Below are 22,867 nucleotides of genomic sequence, written 5' to 3'. Positions count from 1 at the left end.
TCCCTGAAAGTTGCCACCCAGGTTGATAGGGTTGTGAAGAAGGCCTATGGAGTGTTGGCCTTTATTGGTAGAGGGATTGAGTTCCGGAGTCGGGAGGTCATGTTGCAGCTGTACAGAACTCTGGTACGGCCGCATTTGGAGTATTGCGTACAGATCTGGTCACCGCATTATAGGAAGGACATGGAGGCTTTGGAGCGGGTGCAGAGGAGATTTACCAGGATGTTGCCTGGTATGGAGGGAAAATCTTATGAGGAAAGGCTGATGGACTTGAGGTTGTTTTCGTTGGCGAGAAGAAGGTTAAGAGGAGACTTAATAGAGGCATACAAAATGATCAGGGGGTTGGATAGGGTGGACAGTGAGAGCCTTCTCCCGCGGATGGATATGGCTGGCACGAGGGGACATAACTTTAAACTGAGGGGTAATAGATATAGGACAGAGGTCAGAGGTAGGTTCTTTACGCAAAGAGTAGTGAGGCCGTGGAATGCCCTACCTGCTACAGTAGTGAACTCGCCAACATTGAGGGCATTTAAAAGTTTATTGGATAAACATATGGATGATAATGGCATAGTGTAGGTTAGATGGCTTTTGTTTCGGTGCAACATCGTGGGCCGAAGGGCCTGTACTGCGCTGTATTGTTCTATGTTCTATGTATTCTTTTTGTCTAGTGTGTGCGTACTGTGTACGTTCCCTTGGCCGCAGAAAAATACTTTTCACTGCACTTCGGTACATGTGACAATAAATCAATCAATCAATCAATCAATGCGAGGGACTTTGAGAAGACGGAGATGGATCACCACTCGGCACTTCTGGCTGAAGATTGTTGCAAATACCGTAATCTTGTCTTTTGCATATTTGTGCTGGGCTCCTCCATCATTGACGATGGAGATATTTGTGGAGCCTCCTCCTCCAATGAGTTGTTTAATTGTCCACCACCATTCACGGCTGGATGTGGCAGGACTGCAGAGCTTAGATCTGATGCGTTGGTTGTGGAATCGCTTAGCTCTGTCTATAACTTGATGCTTATGCTGTTTGGCACACAAGTAGTTCTATGTTGTAGCTTCACCTGGTTGGCATCTCATTTTTCGGTATGCCTGGTGTTTCTCCGGGCTTGCTCTCCTGCACTCTTCTTTGAACCAGGGTTGATCCCCTGGCTTGGTGGTAATGGTAGAGTGGGGGATATGCCAGGCCATGAGGTTGCAGATTGTGGTTGAATACAATTCTGCTGCTGCTGATGACCCACAGCGCCTCATGATGCCCAGTCTTGAGTTGCTAGATCTTTTCGAAGTCTAGCCCATTTAAAACGGTGGTAGTACCGCACAACTGCATACAGTATTGCTGCATAGTGTTTCCCAAAAGCAGACACAGTATTTTGACTCTAATAATTTCTTGACCATTTCATGGCCTTTTATATTCAGTGACCCCTTTGCCATCTTTGACTCGTGTAATGTTCATGAACTTTCAGTCAATGCTTTTGAAATTTTAAACAATCTTTTACAATGTCCACTTCAAATCATCTGACCTTTTAGCTTCTGAGTGCAGGTGATCCTGACTAAGCAAATATCTAATTAAACATGGACAGTCACAGCCATGCTGAGAATTTACACATCCATCTGTTTATGGATGAACCGTAAAAAAAACTATAGCATTCCAGATGGATTGCTTTTCTGATTCAGCACGGAAAAAAGAAGCAGTGAAATTAAGTGTGTTGGATAAATGTGAATGAATTCCACTTTATTATGATTGTCTCTCATCCAACTGAGGTGAATCAACCATGCTAACAAACTAAGGTAAAGATTGTTAGATCAACAGAAGAGGCTTAAAAGGTTACCATAAAAAATGGCAAACCTGATGATTGAGAGCGTTTTAGAATCCAGCAAAGGAGGACAAAGGAATGGATAAAGAAAGGGAAAAGAGAAAATGAATATAAACTAGTGACTGTAAAACCTTCTTTAGTATGTGAAAAGGAAAGGATTAGCAAAGACAAATGTGGGTCAATTAGAGGCAGAGACAGGAAAACCTATAATGGAGAATGGAGAAATCACCAAGCAAATAAACTAGTGTGTGTCTCCTGCGCAAGATACAAAAATATCTGCCAGAAATACTAGGAAATCAAGGGACCTGTGAAAATGAGGAACTGAAACAAATTAGTAGTAATAAGGAGGTAGTACTCGCAAAATTAATTAGATTGAAGATCGATAAATCTCCTAGACCAGATGAGCTGCATCCCAGAGTGTTGAAGGAGGTGACTGTAGACATAGTGGATGCATTGGTGTTTATCTTTAAAAATTCTATAGATTCTTGAAAGGTTCCTACAGACTGGAAAGTAGCAAATGTAACCCAAATTATTTAAGAAAGGAGGGAGAGCGACAACTGAGAACTACAGACCGGTTTGTTTGACAATAGTATTGGGAAGTAGTCCCAATATGCTTCACCCGATGTCTGTGTCTATGTATTTACATTGTGTATCTATCATATGTCCTATGTTTTTTCATGTATGGACTGATCTGCCTGGACTGTATGCAGAACAATACTTTTCACTGTACCTCAGTACACATGACAAACTCAAATCCTAATCCTCGGGAAAATGTTTGAATCTATTATGAAGGATGTGATAACTGGACACTTAGAAAATAATGATATGCGGGAGTGCAGGAGGCGAAAGAGGCCGGAATTCTGGCCTTTGCGTCCCTGGTAGCCCGGCGAAGGATTCTCCTTCAGTAGAAAGATACGAGGCCCCCAAGCGTGGAATCCTGGATCAGCGATATGGCAGGGTTAATTAAATTGGAGAGGGTGAAATTCGCCTTGAGAGGGTCGGTACAAGGGTTCTTTAGGCGGTGGCAACCGTTCTTAGACTTTCTGGCAGAACGCTAGACATTGGTCAATAGCAGCAGCAGCTCGGGGGGTGGGGGGGGGGCGTTTACTTTATTTTTGTTTATGTTATTTACACTGGAAGGGTCTGAGGGGGTGTATACACCTGTTGTCTTAAGTCAGGGTGTTAATGTTAATTTATTATTTAGGTACGGGGGGAGGGGTTTGGGGGGTTGCTTTTTTAGATTGTGTTTGCTACTTAACCCTGTTGGGTTCTTTTTTCTTTCTCATTTTGTTATTGATATTTTATGAAAACCTTTAATAAAAATTATTTTATAAAAAAAAGAAAATAATGATATGGGCAACATGGTGGAGCTGTGGTTAGCACTGCTGCCTCACGGCACCGAGGACCCAGGTTTGATCCCGGCCCCGGGTCACTGTCCATATGGAGTTTGCACATTCTCCCCGTGTCTGCGTGAGTCTTGCTCCCACAACCCAAAGATGTGCAGGGTAGGTGAATTGGCAACGTTAAATTGCCCTTTATTTGGAAAAAAAAGAATTGGGTACTCTAAATTTATAATTTTTTTAAAAAGAAAGAAAATAATGATATGATTGGGAAGAGTCAACATGGAGTTATCAAAGGGAAATCATGTTTGACAAACCTGTTGGTTTTTAGAGATGTTATCTATAGCGTAGATAGAGAAGTGGATGTGGTGTATTTGGACTTTCAGAAGGCTTTTTATAAGGTCCCACACAGGAGGTTCATAGAATCAGAGCTTTCCTACAGTGCAGAAGGAGGCCATTCAGCACATCGAGTCTGCACCGACCTCCGAAAGAGCACCCCCCACCCCCAAGCACACATTTCCGTCCTATTCCTGCAACCCCACCTACCCTGCACGTCTTTGGACTTTGGTTAGTGAACAAAATTAGAGCACATGGGATTGCAGGTAATAAACTAGCATGGATTGAGAATTGGTTACGACAGAAAACAGCGAGTCGGAATAAATGGGTCATTCTTAAGATCGCAGGCTTTGCCTAGTGAGGCACCACAAGGATTAGGGCTTGGACCCTAGCTGTTCGCAATCTATGGAAATTATCTGGATGTGGAAACCAAATGTAACATTTCTAGCTTTGAGGAAGAGTCATCGGACTCGAAACATATAGTTCCCTTCTCTCTTCACAGATGCTATCAGACATGCTGAGATTGTTCATATTGTCTTTCGGTTGAGGAGATTGAGACTGTATTCTCTCACGTTTTGAAGAATGAGAGGTGCCTCATTGAAACGTAGACAATTCTTACAGGGTAGATGGAGCTTTGTCTCCTGGCTAGTGACTCTCAAACCAGTGAACAAACTTTCAGAATAAAGGGCAGGTCATTTAAGAAATGAGAGAGAATTTCTTTATTCAGATGGTGGTGAATCTGGGGAATTCTCTACCCCAAAGGGTTGTAGAAGCTCAAACCTTGAATATGTTCAAGATGGAAATCGATAGATGTCTGGATACTAATGGCATCATCAAGGGATATAGGGATCGTTAGAAAATCACAGAGGTTAATGATCAGCATTGATCTGTTTGAATGGTGGTGCAGACTTAATGGGTCGAATATCCTACTCCTTCTTGCTATATTATATTAACTTAGATTGGGTGAATTTTAAAGTGTCAAATGGCAACACAGTGTCATCAGTACCCACCATCCCTTTTTGGGGAAAAGAACTTGTACAAGTCACATAGTGAAGAAGCCATTTTGCAGCCTCCTTTTCAAATTGCCACTTGGAGAGAGAGGTCCTTTAGATAGCCATCGAACTAGATGCAAGCTAGCTGGATTTGTAATGAGGCAGACTTGATGAGGGAACTTGGGCAGCACGGTAGCCCAAGTGGTTAGCACTGTGGCTTCACAGCGCCAGGGTCCCAGGTTCGATTCCCTGCTGGGTCACTGTCTGTGCGGAGTCTGCACGTTCTCCCCGTGTGTGCGTGGGTTTCCTCCGGGTGCTCCGGTTTCCTCCCACAGTCCAAAGACGTGCAGGTTAGGTGGATTGGCCATGATAAATTGCCCTTAGTGACCAAAAAAGGTTAGGAGAGGTTATTGGGTTATGGGGATAGGGTGGAAGTGAGGACTTAAGTGGGTCGGTGCAGACTCGATGGGCCGAATGGCCTCCTTCTGCACTGTATGTTCTATGTTCTATGAAGTGAAGGAACGCTGAGGGGGCAATGACCACAATATGATAGAATTTACACTGCAGTTTGAGAGGGAGAAGCTGGAATCAGATGTTAAGGGTATTACAATTGAATAAAGGTAACGACAAAGACATGAGGGACGAGCCGGCCAGAGTTGATTGGAAGACAGCAGGAACAGCAATGGCAGGTGTTTTTAGGAGTTACTCGGGTGGCACAGCAGAAATTCATCCCAAGGAGGAGGAGGAGGAAACGTGCTAAGGAAAGGGCATCCATAGCTGACGAGGGAAGTCAAGGACAACACAGAAGCAAAAGAAAAAGCATACAATGTGACGATAGAACATAGAACAATACAGCGCAGTACAGGCCCTTCGGCCCACGATGTTGCACCGAAACAAAAGCCATCTAACCTACACTATGCCATTATCATCCATATGTTTATCCAATAAACTTTTAAATGCCCTCAATGTTGGCGGGTTCACTACGGTAGCAGGTAGGGCATTCCACGGCCTCACTACTCTTTGTGTAAAGAACCTACCTCTGACCTCTGTCCTATATCTATTACCCCTCAGTTTAAGGCTATGTCCCCTCGTGCCAGCCATATTCATCCGCGGGAGAAGGCTCTCACTGTCCACCCAATCCAACCTCCTGATCATTTTGTATGCCTCTATTAAGTCTCCTCTTAACCTTCTTCTCTCCAACGAAAACAACCTCAAGTCCATCAGCCTTTCCCCATAAGACTTTCCCTCCATACCAGGCAACATCCTGGTAAATCTCCTCTGCACCCGCTCCAAAGCCTCCATGTCCTTCCTATAATGCGGTGACCAGATCTGTACGCAATACTCCAAATGCGGCCGTACCAGAGTTCTGTACAGCTGCAACATGACCTCCCGACTCCGGAACTCAATCCCTCTACCAATAAAGGCCAACACTCCATAGGCCTTCTTCACAACCCTATCAACCTGGGTGGCAACTTTCAGGGATCTATGTACATGGACACCTAGATCCCTCTGCTCATCCACACTTTCAAGAACTTTACCATTAGCCAAATATTCCGCATTCCTGTTATTCCTTCCAAAGTGAATCACCTCACACTTCTCTACATTAAACTCCATTTGCCACCTCTCAGCCCAGCTCTGCAGCTTATCTATATCCCTCTGTAACCTGCTACATCCTTCCACACTATCGACAACACCATCGACTTTAGTATCGTCTGCAAATTTACTCACCCACCCTTCTGCGCCTTCCTCTAGGTCATTGATAAAAATGCCAAACAGCAACGGCCCCAGAACAGATCCTTGTGGTACTCCACTTGTGACTGTATTCCATTCTGAACATTTCCCATCAACCACCACCCTCTGTCTTCTTTCAGCTAGCCAATTTCTGATCCACATCTCTAAATCACCCTCAATCCCCAGCCTCCGTATTTTTTGCAATAGCCTACCGTGGGGAACCTTATCAAACGCTTTGCTGAAATCCATATACACCACATCAACTGCTCTACCCTCGTCTACCTGTTCAGTCACCTTCTCAAAGAACTCAATAAGGTTTGTGAGGCATGACCTACCCTTCACAAAGCCATGCTGACTATCCCATATCATATTATTCCTATCTAGATGATTATAAATCTTGTCTCTTATAATCCCCTCCAAGACTTTACCCACTACAGACGTGAGGCTCACCGGTCTATAGTTGCCGGGGTTGTCTCTGCTCCCCTTTTTGAACAAAGGGACCACATTTGCTGTCCTCCAGTCCTCTGGCACTATTCCTGTAGCCAATGATGACATAAAAATCAAAGCCAAAGGTCCAGCAATCTCTTCCCTGGCCTCCCAGAGAATCCTAGGATAAATCCCATCAGGTCCCGGGGACTTATCTATTTTCAGCCTGTCCAGAATTGCCAACACCTCTTCCCTACGTACCTCAATGCCATCTATTCTATTAGCCTGGGGCTCAGCATTCTCCTCCACAACATTATCTTTTTCCTGAGTGAATACTGACGAAAAATATTCATTTAGTATCTCGCCTATCTCTTCAGACTCCACACACAATTTCCCATCCCTGTCCTTGACTGGTCCTACTCTTTCCCTCGTCATTCGCTTATTCCTGACATACCTATAGAAAGCTTTTGGGTTTTCCTTGATCCTTCCTGCCAAATAATTCTCATGTCCCCTCCTTGCTCGTCTTAGCTCTCTCTTTAGATCCTTCCTCGCTACCTTGTAACTATCCATCGCCCCAACCGAAACTTCACACTTCATCTTCACATAGGCCTCCTCCTTCCTCTTAACAAGAGATTCCACTTCCTTGGTAAACCACGGTTCCCTCGCTCGACGCCTTCCTCCCTGTCTGACCGGTACATAGTTATCAAGAACACGCAGTAGCTGATCCTTGAACAAGCCCCACTTATCCAGTGTGCCCAACACTTGCAGCCTACTTCTCCACCTTATCCCCCCCAAGTCACGTCTAATGGCATCATAATTGCCCTTCCCCCAGCTATAACTCTTGCCCTGCGGTGTATACTTATCCCTTTCCATCATTAACGTAAACGTCACCGAATTGTGGTCACTGTCCCCAAAGTGCTCTCCTACCTCCAAATCCAACACCTGGCATGGTTCATTACCCAAAACCATATCCAACGTGGCCTCGCCTCTTGTTGGCCTGTCATCATATTGTTTCAGGAAACCCTCCTGCACACACTGTACAAAAAACGACCCATCTATTGTACTCGAACTATATCTTTTCCAGTCAATATTTGGAAAGTTAAAGTCTCCCATATTAACTACCCTGTTACTTTCGCTCATATCCATAATCATCTTCGCCATCCTTTCCTCTACATCCCTAGAACTATTAGGAGGCCTATAAAAAAACTCCCAACAGGGTGACCTCTCCTTTCCTGTTTCTAACTTCAGCCCATACTACCTCGGAAGAAGAGTCCCCATCTAGCATCCTCTCCGCCACTGTAATACTGCTCTTGACTAGCAGCGCCACACCTCCCCCTCTTTTGCCTCCTTCTCTGAGCTTACTAAAACACCTAAACCCCGGAACCTGCAACATCCATTCCTGTCCCTGCTCTATCCATGTCTCCGAAATGGCCACAACATCGAAGTCCCAGGTACCAACCCATGCTGCCAGTTCCCCTACCTTGTTTCGTATACTCCTGGCATTGAAGTAGACACACTTCAAACCACCTACCTGAACACTGGCCCCCTCCTGCGACGTCAAATCTGTGCTCCTGACCTCTATACTCTCATTCTCCCTTACCCTAAAACTACAATCCAGGTTCCCATGCCCCTGCTGCATTAGTTTAAACCCCCCCAAAGAGCACTAACAAATCTCCCCCCCAGGATATTTGTGCCCCTCAGGTTCAGGTGTAGACCATCCTGTCTGTAGAGGTCCCACCTTCCCCAGAAAGAGCCCCAGTTATCCAGAAATCTGAATCTCTCCCGCCTGCACCATCCCTGTAGCCACGTGTTTAAATGCTCTCTCTCCCTATTCCTCATCTCACTATCACGTGGCACGGGCAACAACCCAGAGATAACAACTCTGTTTGTTCTAGTTCTGAGCTTCCATCCTAGCTCCCTGAATGCCTGCCTGACATCCTTGTCCCCTTTCCTACCTATGTCGTTAGTGCCAATGTGGACCACGACTTGGGGCTGCTCCCCCTCCCCCCTAAGGACCCGGAAAACACGATCCGAGACATCACGTACCCTTGCACCTGGGAGGCAACATACCAAACGTGAGTCTCTCACGCTCCCACAAAATCTCCTATCTGTGCCCCTGACTATAGAGTCCCCAATTACTAATGCTCTGCTCCTCTCCCCCCTTCCCTTCTGAGCAACAGGGACAGACTCCGTGCCAGAGGCCCGCACCCCATGGCTTACCCCTGGTAAGCCCCCCCCCCCCCCCCCCCACAAGTATCCAAAGCGGTATACTTGTTTCTCAGGGGAACGACCGCAGGGGATCCCTGCACTGACTGCTTTTTCCCAGTCCCTCTTACAGTTACCCACCTATCTCCAATCTTTGGTGTAACTAATTCCCTGAAGCTGCTATCTATGACCCCTTCTGCCTCCCGAATGATCCGAAGTTCTTCCAACTCCAGCTCCAGTTCCCTAACTCGGTCTTGGAGGAGCTGGAGATGGCAGCACTTCCTGCAGGAAAAATCAGCAGGGACACTAACTGCATCCCTCACCTCAAACATCCTGCAGGAGGAACATTGCACTCCCTTCCCTGCCATTCCTCTTACTTTCTACCAAGGTCTGGCTAACAACTAAATTAAATTTTTATAAAAAATAATAATAATATAATAAAATATGGTACTTACCTCAGACCAATGGGTTTTATTATTAGGTTAGAGGAGGAGGGCGGGTGGGAGACACTACACGTGTAGTGTCTCGGGTTTCCTCTCCACCAGAATTTATTGGTGAGGGTCTTCCCAGACGTCCGCGGGTCGACTTCTTGTTCCCGCCTAAAAAACTAATTTTTAAAAAAAAAGAAAAATTCTCAGCTCCTGCTGAAATTGACTAACCAGCCAGCTCCACTCCCGCCGAAATCGACTGGCCTGCCCCTGCAAAGACAAGTGCTTTTAAAGGTTGACTTACCTCCCAGCAGCCACTTCCGCAATGCTCCCGCTGAAACTGACTCACCAGCTGTTCTCCCGCCGAAATCGACTGGCCTGCCCCTGCAAAGACAAGTGCTTTTAAAGGTTGACTTACCTCCCAGCAGCCACTTCCGCAATGCTCCCGCTGAAACTGACTCACCAGCTGTTCTCACGCCGAAATCGACTGGCCTGCCCCTGCAAAGACAAGTGCTTTTAAAGGTTGACTTACCTCCCAGCAGCCACTTCCGCAATGCTCCCGCTGAAACTGACTCACCAGCTGTTCTCACGCCGAAATCGACTGGCCTGCCCCTGCAAAGACAAGTGCTTTTAAAGGCTGACTTACCTCCCAGCAGCCACTTCCACTCCCACGATGATGAATGGGAAGCCAGAGGCAGTCTTTAAAAACCTTTAAAAGCGAGCAGAGTACAACTAAAAATTCATAAAATGAAATACGAGTGTAAGCTAGCTAGTAATATAAAAGAAGATAGCCCAGAGTTATTTTTTCAATGTATAAAAGGTAAGAGAGAGGCAAGAATGAACATTGGACCACTAGAAAATGAGGCTGGAGAAGTAGTAATAGGACCAGAAAAATGGCAGAGGTGAGTGTAGTCGCAATCATTAAGGAGAATGTTCTGGAGAAACGGAAAGGCCTGAAGGTGTATAAATCATCTGGACCAGATGGATTACACCCCAGGGTTCTGAAGGAGATAGCGGAGGTGATTGTGGAGGCATTTGTGGTGATCTTTCAGGAATTACTGGAGAGCAGGGAGGGTCCCAGAGGACTAGAAAATTGCTAATGTAACACCCCTATTTAAGAAGAGAGAGGCAGAAGATGGGAAATTATAGGCCGGTTAGCCTGACTTGGGTCATTGGTAAGATTTTAGAATCCATTATTAAAGATGAGATTGTGGAGTACTTGGAAGTGCATGATAAAATAGGACTGAGTCAGCAGGGCTTCATCAAGGGGAGGTCATGTCTGACAAATCTGTTAGAATTCTATGAGGACGTAACACGGAAGTTAGACAAAGGTGAACTAGTGGACATGATAATTAGATTTCCAGAAGGCCTTTGACGAGGTGCCTATAGGGGCCTGTTAAATAAGTTCAGAGCCCATGGTGTTAAGGGATACTGGCATGGATAGAGGATTGGTTGACAGGCAGAGAGTGGGGATAAAGGGGTCAGGATGGCAGCTGGTGACTAGTGGTGTGCCTCGGGTCGGTGTTTTGACCATACCTTCACATATTTCAACGATCTGGAAGTAGGAAATGACAGCACTCATTTTTGCAGATGATAAAAAGAGGTGCAGAGGTACAGGTAGTATTGAGGAAGCAGGGGGGCTGCCGAAGGACTTGGACAGGCTCGGAGAGTGGGCAAAGAAGTGGTAAATGGAATACAATGTGGAAAAGTGTGAGGTTATGCACTTTGGTCGGAAGAATGGAGGTAGACATTTTCTAAATGGGAAAAGGTTTGGGAAATCAGAAGCACAGAGGGATTTAGGAGTTCTAGTTCAAGATTTTCTTAAGGTCAACGTGCAGATTCAGTCAGCAGTTAGGAAGGCAAATGCAATGTTAGCATTCATGTCGAGGGGGCCAGAATACAAGAGCAGAGATGTACTTCTGAGGCTGTATAAGGCTCTGGTCAGACCCCATCTGGAGAATTGTGAACAGTTTTGGGCCCCGTTTATAAGGAAAGATGTGCTGGTCTTGGAAAGGGTCCATAGGAGATTTGCAAGAACGATCCCTTGAATGAAGAGCTTGTCACATGAGAAACGATTGAGGACACTAGGTCTGTAGTCGTTGGAGTTTAGAAGGATGAGGGTGGATCTTATTGAAACTTACAGGATACCGAGAGGCCTAGAAGGGTGGACTTAAGAGAGGATGTTTCCACTTGTAAGAAAAATTAGAACCTGAGGGTGAAGCCTCAGACTGAAGGGACAATCTTTCAAAACTGAGATGAGATGAGGAATTTCTTCAGCCAGAGGGTGGTGAATCTGTGCAACTCTTTACAGCAGGAGGCTGTGGAGGCCAAATCACTGAGTGTCTTTAAAACCAAGATAACTAGGTTCTTGATTAATAAGGGGATCAGTGGTTATGGGAAGAAGGCAGGAGAATGGGGATGAGAAAATATCAGCCATGATTGAATGGCAGAGCAGACTCGATGGGCCGAGTGGCCTAATTCTGTTCCTTGGTCTTATGGTCTTAACAAAGGTGGGAATCATAGCATTTACAGTGCAGAGAGGCCATTCGGCCCATTGATTCTGCACCGGCACTTGGAAAGAAGACCTCACCTAAGCCCCCACCCCTGCCACATCCCAGTAACCCCACCTACCCTTTTTGGACATTAAAGGCAATTTAGCACTGTCAATCCACCAACCTGCCCACCTTTTGACTGCGAGGAAACCCACGCAGACACGGGGGAACGTGGAGACTCCACACAGACAGTGACCCAAGCCGGGAATTGAACCTGGGACCTTGGAGCTGTGAAACAGCAGTGCTAACCACTGTGCTACCGTGGGCACAAGCTAAAAAGCTTTGATAGCAAGTCTCTTTTTTTCAACAGTACTCAAGCTCTGCACTATCAAATGACTCTTATGATTTATGAATATGATTCTCTGAGAATCCCTACAGTGTAGAAGAAGGCCATTCGGTCTATCGAGTCTGCACTGACCCTCTGAAAGAGCACCCTACCTAAGCCCATTCCCCCGTACTATCACCATAACCCCAGTTAACCTGCACATCGGGGCAATTCAGCATGGCCAATTCGCTTAACCTGCACATCTTTGGACTGTGGCAGGAAACCAGACCATCTGGAGGAAACCCAATTAGATACTGGGAGAATGTGCAAACTCCACACAATCACCCAAGGCAGGAATTGAACCTGGGACCCTGGTGCTTTGAGGCAGCAATGCTTGGTGCTGTGAGGCAACAATGCTAGCCACTGTGCCATCCAATCATTGTCTATGTCTTTTTCGTGCAGGCCTGTAATTGTCAGGTGAGTTGATGCTTTGGCTGATGTGAAGGCATTGTGAAGCAGAATATTTTCAGTAAACTGAGAAACATTTTGTTGTCAACTGTCCAAGAGGTTGTTTCTCAGATGAACTTGAAGTTGGAACAGGTTGGAGAGAGTTACTCTCTCACTTTCAAGATACAACTCTTTATTACCTTAAAGCTGTGCAGTTAACTGTTCCATGCTGCCAACATCTCTACCAATCAGTATCCATTTGCCAAGCAATCACCGCACTCTTCTCATGCAGTGTAAATTGTTGTTCCCTGTTGGTAATTTCTTTCCAAGCTATCATGTCAAGCACAAGCTTTGACAACATATCTATTTTTCAGCAATTATATTGGATTTTTTTTCCCTCCACTATATCTAATATTTGTGTGTGATAATGGAGTGAATCAAGTAAGTGGGATGTTAAGTTTTTAAACCTCCAGGTAAAGCAAGTGTTTTAAATTAGAGCTTCGTAATTACAGTACGTTTGCTGTAATTGGAGGGCACACCCCTCGCGTGCAAAACACAATGATAACAGTCAGTACAGTATCCTGTAAATTGTGTCAATGAAACTTGTTTGTCTCCATATTCCTAGTTCCTTCACTTCATTAAGAATGGTTTCAGTTTGAGTACCTTTCCTGATTTAATTATGTTTACAAATAGTCAAATATCTGGTGCGGTTTATTCATCTGCAAATGAAGGAGTTGTCTTTGGAACTTGAATTTCTGTTGGCATCTAGATTTAATCCCTTCATAAATGTAGCAATTAATTGACTAAGCCACAATAATCACATTTTAAAATTCAACTCTTATATTAACAGTTCTAAATCGAAAAAGTTTTTATAAACTCCGATTTAACTGATCTTGAAATTGTGTCACTCATTCACGACTTAGGCCATCTCAAATCATGATGCTTGTTATGGATGTGCTCACGCAGCCTCTTTTTAAAATTGTAAGCCATTTGTTATGATCTCAGTAGAGACCAGTAATGTTTTTTGGGGAAATCAAAAAACCTAGTTATTTACTAAAAGAATGAAGCCACAAGGTTCACAGTTTAAAAGGAAATAATTTTATTACATGAAAATCAAAAGAACATGAATCCGCAGTTGCATTAACGATGTTAAAAGTATAATGAATGTTAGTTCTATTCCAAAACCTAACTTCTTAACTTTCTTTCCACACTTTTTTTTTAGAAATTTAGAGTACACAATTTATTTTTTCCAATTAAGGGGCAATTTAGTGTGGCCAATCCACCTACCCTGCACATCTTTTGGGTTGTGGGGGCGAAACCCACGCAAACACGGGGAGAATGTGCAAACTCCACACAGACAATGACCCAGAGCCAGGATCGAACCTGGGACCTCGGCGCCTTGAGACAGCAGGGCTAACCCACTGCGCCACTCTGCTGCCCCTCTTTCCAGACTTGACACCCCCCCCCCCCCAAAACTCTCAGAAATTGGCCTGAATCCTGTTTCAAATATTCATTTTAGGGCTGGCGTTTCTTGGGCCTTCTGCATAATTTACGCAATGTCGTCCTTTCAAATCACCTCAAACTATCCCATGATTGTAGACTCACATAGTGTTTTTAGCGTAGCCACCACAAGTCAAAATTATCTTGCTTATAATGTTTTTTAACACAGGAGTCTTATATCTAAAACTTTCTCTCTTTCTCTTCCTAGCTCGTAAACCAGAAGTCCAACTCATTGTCATTAGTTAACAATAGTTTTAAATGCTTTTAGCCAGCATTCAGAATTTCCACTGAATCCTGCAGTAGAAATGTTCCTTGCTCCACAGCCAGATTATTCCAAACTAAACTCTGCTTGAAACAAGAACCATAAACATCTTGTTGACCACTTTTCCTGCTGTTTATCTCCCAGGCAACGTGTTAAATAGATCAGTTACTGAAATTCAGTTGCTTTACTAAAAGTCCTATTTCAGAAAAATGCATTCTTAGTTTATTTCCCCCCCAAAGGCACATAGGCTGTCTCGCATGTTAAATTTAGGAGTGTGCTAATCAATAAACAAAATACTACTGCTTCATTAAACTTGTACAGTTCATGTTCATCGATCTCTATTAACTTTATTGTTAAACTGTATTCACTAGGCATTTTTTTCCCCAGGTATACAATCCTCGCATTCGGGCTGATTCGCAGGTCATTCAGCCAATTAGCAAGAGCCAGGCTGAGCTGAGGTGGCAGAGATTAGGCCACACCTGCCCAGGTAAGAAATGCTGGCGAGTAAAATGTCGAAGATCAGTTCAAGGTAATGCTTGTGGAGCATCCAAGATCTATTCTGGACTGGCACAGTTGTACTTTTTCTTTGTTTTTTTTTGACTCACTTGTACAGCCAATCAAAATTATGTTTAGCAACATCATTTAGGAATATTTTCGGATTCCTCTGAATAGTGTTGACTGAGAAAAGACATAAGAAAACACACACTCTATACTGTAACTATTTTATTTGGGTACTACAATCTTCAAAATTACAATTACGCAGAATATGACTTAGACTCACAGCTGAGCTCTAGGTATTATCTGCCATGGTGAAGAAAGCTGGCCAGGCTACAATCACTCGGTGTGGATATCATCTGCTCAGCTCCAAACTCAGGGGTTCCTCTTCTGTGATAGTTGCTCCTGGGGGTTCCCAGGTTGTCACTGACAATGTGTTCTGATGTTCCTCCTTTTATCCAGGTTCTGCTAGCGCTGAGTCAGGATACACACACACACACACACACACACCTGGCCTGCGTTCTATTGTTCAATCAAGACTGTGGATACTCTGTTCAACCAGGGTGATTCAATCAAGGACAATTGTCCTCTGAAACACTCTTCTGACCAGTTATTAGACCATTATGGAACCTGATGGCCTCTGTTCATCGTTTGTCCTGCTACAAAGTTGATTACTACTGTCTCAAAGTTACATATTCAAAGCATGGTCTTTTGTGTAAGACCATAAGACATAGGAGCAGAATTAGGCCACTCGGCCCATCGAGTCTGCTCCGCCATTCAATCATGGCTTATATTTTCTCATCCCCATTCTCCTGCCTTCTCCCCATAAGCCCTGATCCCCTTACGAATCAAGAATCTATCTATCTCTGTCTTAAAGACACTCAGTGATTTGACATCAACAGCCTTATGCGGCAAAGAGTTCCACAGATTCTGGCTGAAGAAATTCCTCCTCATCTCTGTTTTAAAGGATCGCCCCTTTAGTCTGAGATGCTGTCCTCTGGTTCTAGTTTTTCCGACAAGTGGAAACATCCTCTCCACGTCCACTCGATCCAGGCCTCGCAATATCCTGTAAGTTTCAATAAGATGCCCCCTCATCCTTCTAAACTCCGAGTACAGACCCAGAGTCCTCAACCGTTCCTCGTACGACAAGTTCTTCATTCCAGGGAGCATTCTTGTGAACCTCCTCTGGACCCTTTCCAAGGCCAGCACATCTTTCCTTAGATACAGGGCCCAAAACTGCTCACAATACTCCAAATGGGGTCTGACCAGAACCTTATACAGCCTCAGAAGTACATCCCTGGCCTTGTATTCTGGCCCTCTTGACATGAATACCAACATTGCATTTGCCTTCTTAACTGCCGATTGAACCTGCACGTTAACCTTAAGAGAATTGTGAACAAGGACTCCCAAGTCCCTTTGTGCTTCTGATTTCCTAAGCATTTCCACATTTAGAAAATAGTCTATGCCTAAATTCCTCCTTCCAAAGTGCATAACCTCACACTTTTTCACATTGTATTTCATTTGCCACTTCATTGCCCACTCTCCTAGCTTGTCTAAGTCCTTCTGCAGCCCCCTTGCTTCCTCAATACTACCTGTTCCTCTACAGATCTTTGTATCATCTGCAAACTTAGCAACAGTGCCTTCAGTACCTTCTTCCAGATCGTTAATGTATATTGTGAAAAGTTGTGGTCCCAGCACAGACCCCTGAGGCACACCACTAGCCACCGGCTGCCACCCTGAAAAAAAACCCTTTATCCACACTCTGCCTTCTGCCAGTCTGCCAATCTTCTATCCATCCCAGGATCTTACCCTGAATACCATAGGCTCTTAACTTATTTAACAGTCTCCTATGCGGCACCTTGTCAAAGGCCTTCTGGAAATCGAAATAATTCACGTCCACTGGTTTTCCTTTGTCTAACATCCTTGTTACTTCCTCAAAGAGCTCTTAACGGATTTGTCAGATATGACCTCCCTTTGACAAAGCCGTGTTGACTCAGTCCTATCTTACCATGCACTTCCAAGTATGTGTAAACATGATAAATACTGTTAAGTGGGTAATCACAAAGTTCCAAATAACGCTAAGGAGTTTATGTGTTGACTTGAGTGTTCTTGCAGACGGCCAATATCGATTCCCAGCCAGGGCCTTATTTGGTAGTTCCTGTTTTCGGCCTCTGTCTTTTCCCTTCTCAGCCTGTCCCCAGTAGCACAATTCTCTCCAGGAAAGATGTGACAAAGTGAAGCTTTTTTGGTTGATCATGTATTACTAATGCAGCACTGATAAGATAACAATTGATTTTGATTGCATGACAGTTTGATAGACGGTAGACTGTTGGTGTTTGCTTATTGATTGTACTTCTGCACAACAAGGTGATTAAATGCACTATTGACTGCATTGTGGAGCCTGTTTGCACAATTCTTAAAAACTGCCAGGATAAATGTTAATTTCCAACAATCTCACGTTATTCAAAGTAAAAATAATGTGAGGTGAGCTTCTGGGCACATCCATGTCGTCACTAAGACCACTTATTTCCACCTAAATAACATTGCCTGATGCCATCGCAGCCTCAGCTTACCGCCTGCTGAAACTCATTGTGCCTTTTAAACCTGTAGGGCTGGATTCTGAGGGGCTGTTTAGCACAGGGCTAAATCGCTGGCTTTGAAAGCAGACCAAGGCAGGCCAGCAGCATGGTTCGATTCCCGTAACAGCCTCCCCGAACAGGCGCCGGAATGTGGCGACTAGGGGCTTTTCACAGTAACTTCATTTGAAGCCTTCTTGTGACAATAAGCGATTTTCATTTCATTTCATTTCAGTAAGTGTTGATGCCGGGATTGAATCGGTAGTGTTCCATGATCTTGATAGCAGTGCCAGTCCCGGAGTGATTCAGGACTTCATAAAGGGCTAGCACCGGCACCATATGGAACTAGTGCAATTCCAAATAATGCTGGTGTGTGATTCGCCGAGTCGGGATTGACACTCGAGAGGCTGACGAGCTGCAGCCGCATATGCCACTCCAGTCCCCACACATTCTCATTCCCGCACCGAGTTTCGCTGACGCCAAGCTGGAGACCCTCTTGGATGCCATGGAGGGGAGGCATAAAACCCTGCTTCCCAGGGTAGGAAGGAGGCTGCTGCCCATAGACATCAATTGGGCCTGGGCGCAGGTGGCAGAGGCCGTGAGCGTCATGATCCCACCACCAGGGCCGACCAGCAATGCAAGGAGAAGCTGCGCGACCTCCTCAGGGTTGCCAGGATGAGTCGTCATCACTGTGCCCCTGGCACCAACCCCTGTCTCACATCCCTCCCCCCAGAGAGTGATCGAACCCCACCACTGGCAGTCTGCATGCACCCCACCCGGCACCACATGCCAACAACCATACAGATCGCAATGGCCGGGTGCCCTACACACAGGCCAGTAGCCGTGGACCCCTTGTGCTCCCTGCGCCTTGAGTGTCTTACACTGTGCAATATCTGTCCCAGGCGAATGCGGCCCACAACCGCCGGGAGCGGGTGACGACCGGAGGTGGTCCGCTGGACCTGCGGCCATCACAGAGCAGAGAGCGTTTGACCTGGTCAGTGGGGTCGGAGAGCAGACAGTCGCCATGGCAGAAGTTGGCATCGGGGAACCAAGTGAACCAGCAATGATGACCCCCTTCCACGTGTGCCGTGGCGTCCGCGGCGGAGGCCTTGGGTATGACGATATCGGCCATGCGGCATGATGTCCAAGGCCTGGGGCACAGTGTTCGGGCGGTGGCTAAGGCACAGGAGAGGATGACCATGTCACAGGCAGCCATGTATCAGGGCTACATGGACATTTCTGCGGCCCTCCAGTGCGTGGCCCAATCACAACGGGCCATGACTGCGGGAGTCAAGACCTTTGGCCTGCCGCTGGCTGATCTGAACTAGACACATAGGGAACTCGCATGGTCCCGGAGGGTGGCACAGGGTGGCACCATGCCACCTGTGACATCTGGGGGCCCGATTGCTTCAGAGGACGGGCTGCCAAAGGAGACCCAGGTCACAGGGCGGGATCGCAGGAGGCTGCCTCCCTTTTTGACCTAGCACTTGGGGATCCACCGAGAAGGAGCTTTGGGGCACGCAAGGCTAGAAAGTTAAACACAACTATTGTTTGTGTGAAGCACATAGGGTAACAATAAGGGCTGGGCACAATACTTGTATATATCACAATAAACATCTGTTCACCAACACTAAGACATGTCTCGGTGCTCTGTCTGAAGAGTCTGGAATGGGCTGGGTCGGGTGCAAATGGTGTGCCAGCATGGAAGTAACCAAGGTCAACTCTCAGCTACTTGTTCACTGTGACACAACTACGTTATTAACCTTACAGTCCATTTTCCTCGGCCTTTTGTGCCTATAGTTATAATGTACTTTCATTCGGGACATGACATGCAGTGAGGTAGCATGCTTGGGAGGAACAGGTGGCTTTGGAACTACGTTTTTCATCACTGGAGTTTTCCTTGCCTCCTGCCTTGGGTCTTTTGTAATCGATGGAGATTGGTTTCTACAATTTAACCAATGACTTCATTATCTTTGTGTTATGTGACTACCGGCTTGGTGGAAAGTGAAACAGCTGAGCCACAGTCTTTTTTTCATCTTGCAAATTTGATGTTCCTACGTGCAATGTACACTGGAGTAGCCTTTCATCACATTAATATGCTTAAATGAAAAAAAGCAAGAAAAACTATGAGCGTAAGCTTCCAGCCCTGAGGCTGGAGAGCAGCACATTAGAAATCGAAGGGAAGTTGGTAGGTGTCTGTTTACCACAACATACATTGCCAGGCATTTATGCCTCTGATTAGCTAATGTCTGATGCATTCAAATGTCATTACAAAAGTATGGAATGATTATTTAAAAAGTTTGAAAGGCTCATTGGAAAAACACTTCTGCTTCCACTTCTTATTATTTAGCCACAAATAAAGTAGTTTTGAAAATAGTGGTTAGTGCCCATCTTTTCAGATTAAAGTATCTTGATTTTATTTTTATTTTTTTTAAACAAGTTTGAAAAAAACCTCCTCTTTGTTTGTGGTCTGACTCCACTCATATGAGAATTGAAAAAAGTGAAATTACATGACAGCATGATTTACAGTAAACATTTGTCAATGATTTATCAATAATTATATACGAAAGAAAATATCTTTGACTCAATGCTCTTTATTGAAAATTGCTTCGTTGAGGGTGTTGTATTCAGTAATAACTTAAATTCATTGATCACTTATTAAGAGGACTGTGACTAAGCTCTTTACTGGACAGTGGATTGTGACAGAATTCCGAGACGGAAGGGGAAATGAGTCAAAAGCAAATGCAGGGATTGAGAGTTTGAATCCCAACATGATAAGTTATGGAACTAAATTCAATAAATTTGGTAAATAATATTTGGACTAGCACCAGAAAAAACCTATATGACTGCAAACTGTCAGATGGCCATAAACAGCCAACTGTTTCACTAATTATCCTTCAGTGAAAGGAACCGGCCACGTATAATCAGTCTATCCTGCATCTGAATTTGATCACACACTATATAGTTGACTCTTTGCTCTCCCTGAAGTGGTCGAGCAAACCATACAGTCAGGGCAACAATGGATGGTGGGCAAATGCAGCATTTCCACATTCTGGGGACAGTTTTTTCAGTTAAAAAGAAGGTCCTTCAGGAGTTAATTTTGAAATCAAGGATGGGACGAGAAGGAGAGGCTATTGGAATTTCCATTTACCAGCCACAGTGACCACCATTAAGTAGCCGTGTGTTGGAGCGACGCACCGTTTGGACAGAAACATGAGGAAGTGGCAAGAGAATGGCATTTGCAGCATATATAATCCCAGTGCAAGATCTGGGATGGCTGGCTCGCTCATTTAGGCTAGGGAATTCCATTGGCCGGTATCTCTCTCAGATAAAATTACAAGGCCCTGATTAAACAGGACTATGCAATAGAACATCCTGTTTCTAGTTTTAATAAGTGGACTTTATTGCAGGCAAGTGCAAAACATTGCCAATTGGATGGAAAAATAAGAAACATCCCTGATCTCTGGTATTAAAATAGCTCAAATGAAATGGAAAGAGAATTTGAAACTTATTAGACTCAGCGCTAAACATGACCACACATTGCCAAGCAACAGTTTGCAGAGCCAAGAAGTCATTCCAGGTTACCAAGAGATTGGAAGTGGTGATGAGAAGGAACATGATCCTGAGCCTTGTAGTCAAGAGTATGATTTTGAGTAAGCTATAGAAGTCTGGGCTCTTTACTCTGGATAACTGAGACATGTAAGATGTATTGCCTGGAAGTGCCGTGGTGGGGATGTTGTGGAATATTTTGCAACAGCAAGACGAGGAAACAGGGCTTTTAAGAGAGCTGTTTAACATTGTATCTTTGGCTTTTTAGGGAAGTGCTTCCGCTTGTACTCCGAAGCATTCCATAATGAGATGCCAGATGTTCCACCACCTCGAGTGTCAGAAACAAACCTCAGTCACCTGGTGCTTCTGCTGAAGAGGCTAGATATTGCAGATATGGGACAATGTGACTTCTTGGATCGGCCAGGTAAAAGCAACACAGCAGTTTGTATGATGTGCACGATGGCCTTGAATATCCAGTTATGTGAAAAATCTAGTTCCATAAAATTATTGAAATTAACTTAGTTTTGAGATGTACCCCTCTACTTGAGTCCTCAGTCATTTTGTATAGGGGCAGGAATAGATCATTTGCCTTTTGAACCTCCCATCATGAGATACAATCATAACTGATCATCTACCTTAACTCCACCTTCCCGCAATATTCCATTACCCTTTTATTTCCTGAATGTACAATAATCAATTGATATAAAAGTAAAATACCGTGATACTGGAAGTCTGAAATAAAAACAAAGGGCTGGTATAACTCAAGTCTAATAGCATCTGAGGAGAGAGAAACAGATTTATCTTTTGCAGAGCAAAATGACTGTTCTTCAGAACACTGCAGTTTTTAAAAATGTATTATTTCATGGGATGTGGGTGTCACTGTCAAGACGAGTGTTTATTACCCGACTCTTAATTGCCCTTGAACTGAGTGGTTTGCTAAGCTAATTCAGAGGACAGTTAAGAGTCAGCTACGTTGCTGTGGATCTGGAGTCGCATGTAGGTCAGACCAGGATAAGGACGGCAGACTTCCTTACTTAAAAGGCATTAGTGAGCCGGATGGTTTCTGCAGCAATCACTGATAGTTTCATGGTCGCCGATACTGAGACTCGCTTGTAGATTTTTATCAATTGAATTTAAATTCCCCCAGCTGTCTTGGTGGGATTTGAACCCATGTTCCCAGAGCATTAGTGTGGGCCTCTGGATTACTACTACTCCACCATCTCGCCCCCTATGTTTGAAACGGGTTTATGCTGAAGACGCTGGATATTGCAGATATGGGACAGTCTGGTTTCTTAGATGGACCCAGTAAAGAAAAAGTCATATTGAACTAGAAAAGTTTTTCTTATACATTTAGAGTACCCAATTCCTTTTTTTTCCAATTTAGGGGCAATTTAGTGTGGCAAATCAACCTACCCTGCACATCTTTGGGGTGTGAGGGTGAGACCCATGCAGACACTGGGAGAATGTACAAACTCCACACGGACAGTGGCCCGGGGGCCAGGATCGAACCCGGGTCCTCAGTGCCGTGATTGGACTGGAAAAGTTAAGTTTGTTTGTCTGTTCACAGATGCTGCCAGACCTGTTGAGATTTTCCGGCAAGAATCTATTGATTTCTGTCTTGAATATATTCAGTGACTGAGCATCCGATGCTTTCTGAGATAGAAAATCTGTAAGAGCTTTAAAAAAGGGAGGTTGTTAAATGTTTGGGGAAGAAAGGCTAATAGGAAATGAGACTAACTGGTTTGCCCTATCTAATTCTATGAAATTGCAAATCATTTGAGCAAGGTAAACTGTAAAATCTTAATGGTCAGCTGAGAAATCAAATTCCTCTAAGTCTTATGTCAAGTCTTCCTTTCGTGCTGTTAATGAATAACAAATACGGAACCCAACAAATCATTATTTCACTTGGATGGTTGCGCTGCACATTCAGTTCTGAGAAAAATGTGATTC

General features: G+C 44.6%; 1 protein-coding gene across 1 annotated transcript in view; it reads left to right on the top strand.

The window, feature by feature from the left end:
- The window catches only part of LOC140409299 (putative pre-mRNA-splicing factor ATP-dependent RNA helicase DHX32), a 133,618-nt gene that overhangs the window by 80,156 nt on the left and 30,595 nt on the right, over nt 1-22,867 (top strand). The window contains exons 7-8 of the mRNA XM_072497680.1: nt 14,685-14,784; nt 21,186-21,358. Of these exons, the coding sequence (XP_072353781.1) occupies nt 14,685-14,784; nt 21,186-21,358 (273 nt within the window). The remainder of the gene's footprint in view (nt 1-14,684; nt 14,785-21,185; nt 21,359-22,867) is intronic.

This window comes from Scyliorhinus torazame, chromosome 3 (assembly GCF_047496885.1).
Source record: "Scyliorhinus torazame isolate Kashiwa2021f chromosome 3, sScyTor2.1, whole genome shotgun sequence".
Classification (NCBI taxonomy): domain Eukaryota; kingdom Metazoa; phylum Chordata; class Chondrichthyes; order Carcharhiniformes; family Scyliorhinidae; genus Scyliorhinus; species Scyliorhinus torazame.
The sequence above is the reverse complement of the archived record's forward strand: the minus strand, read 5'-3'. Positions and strand labels throughout refer to the sequence as shown.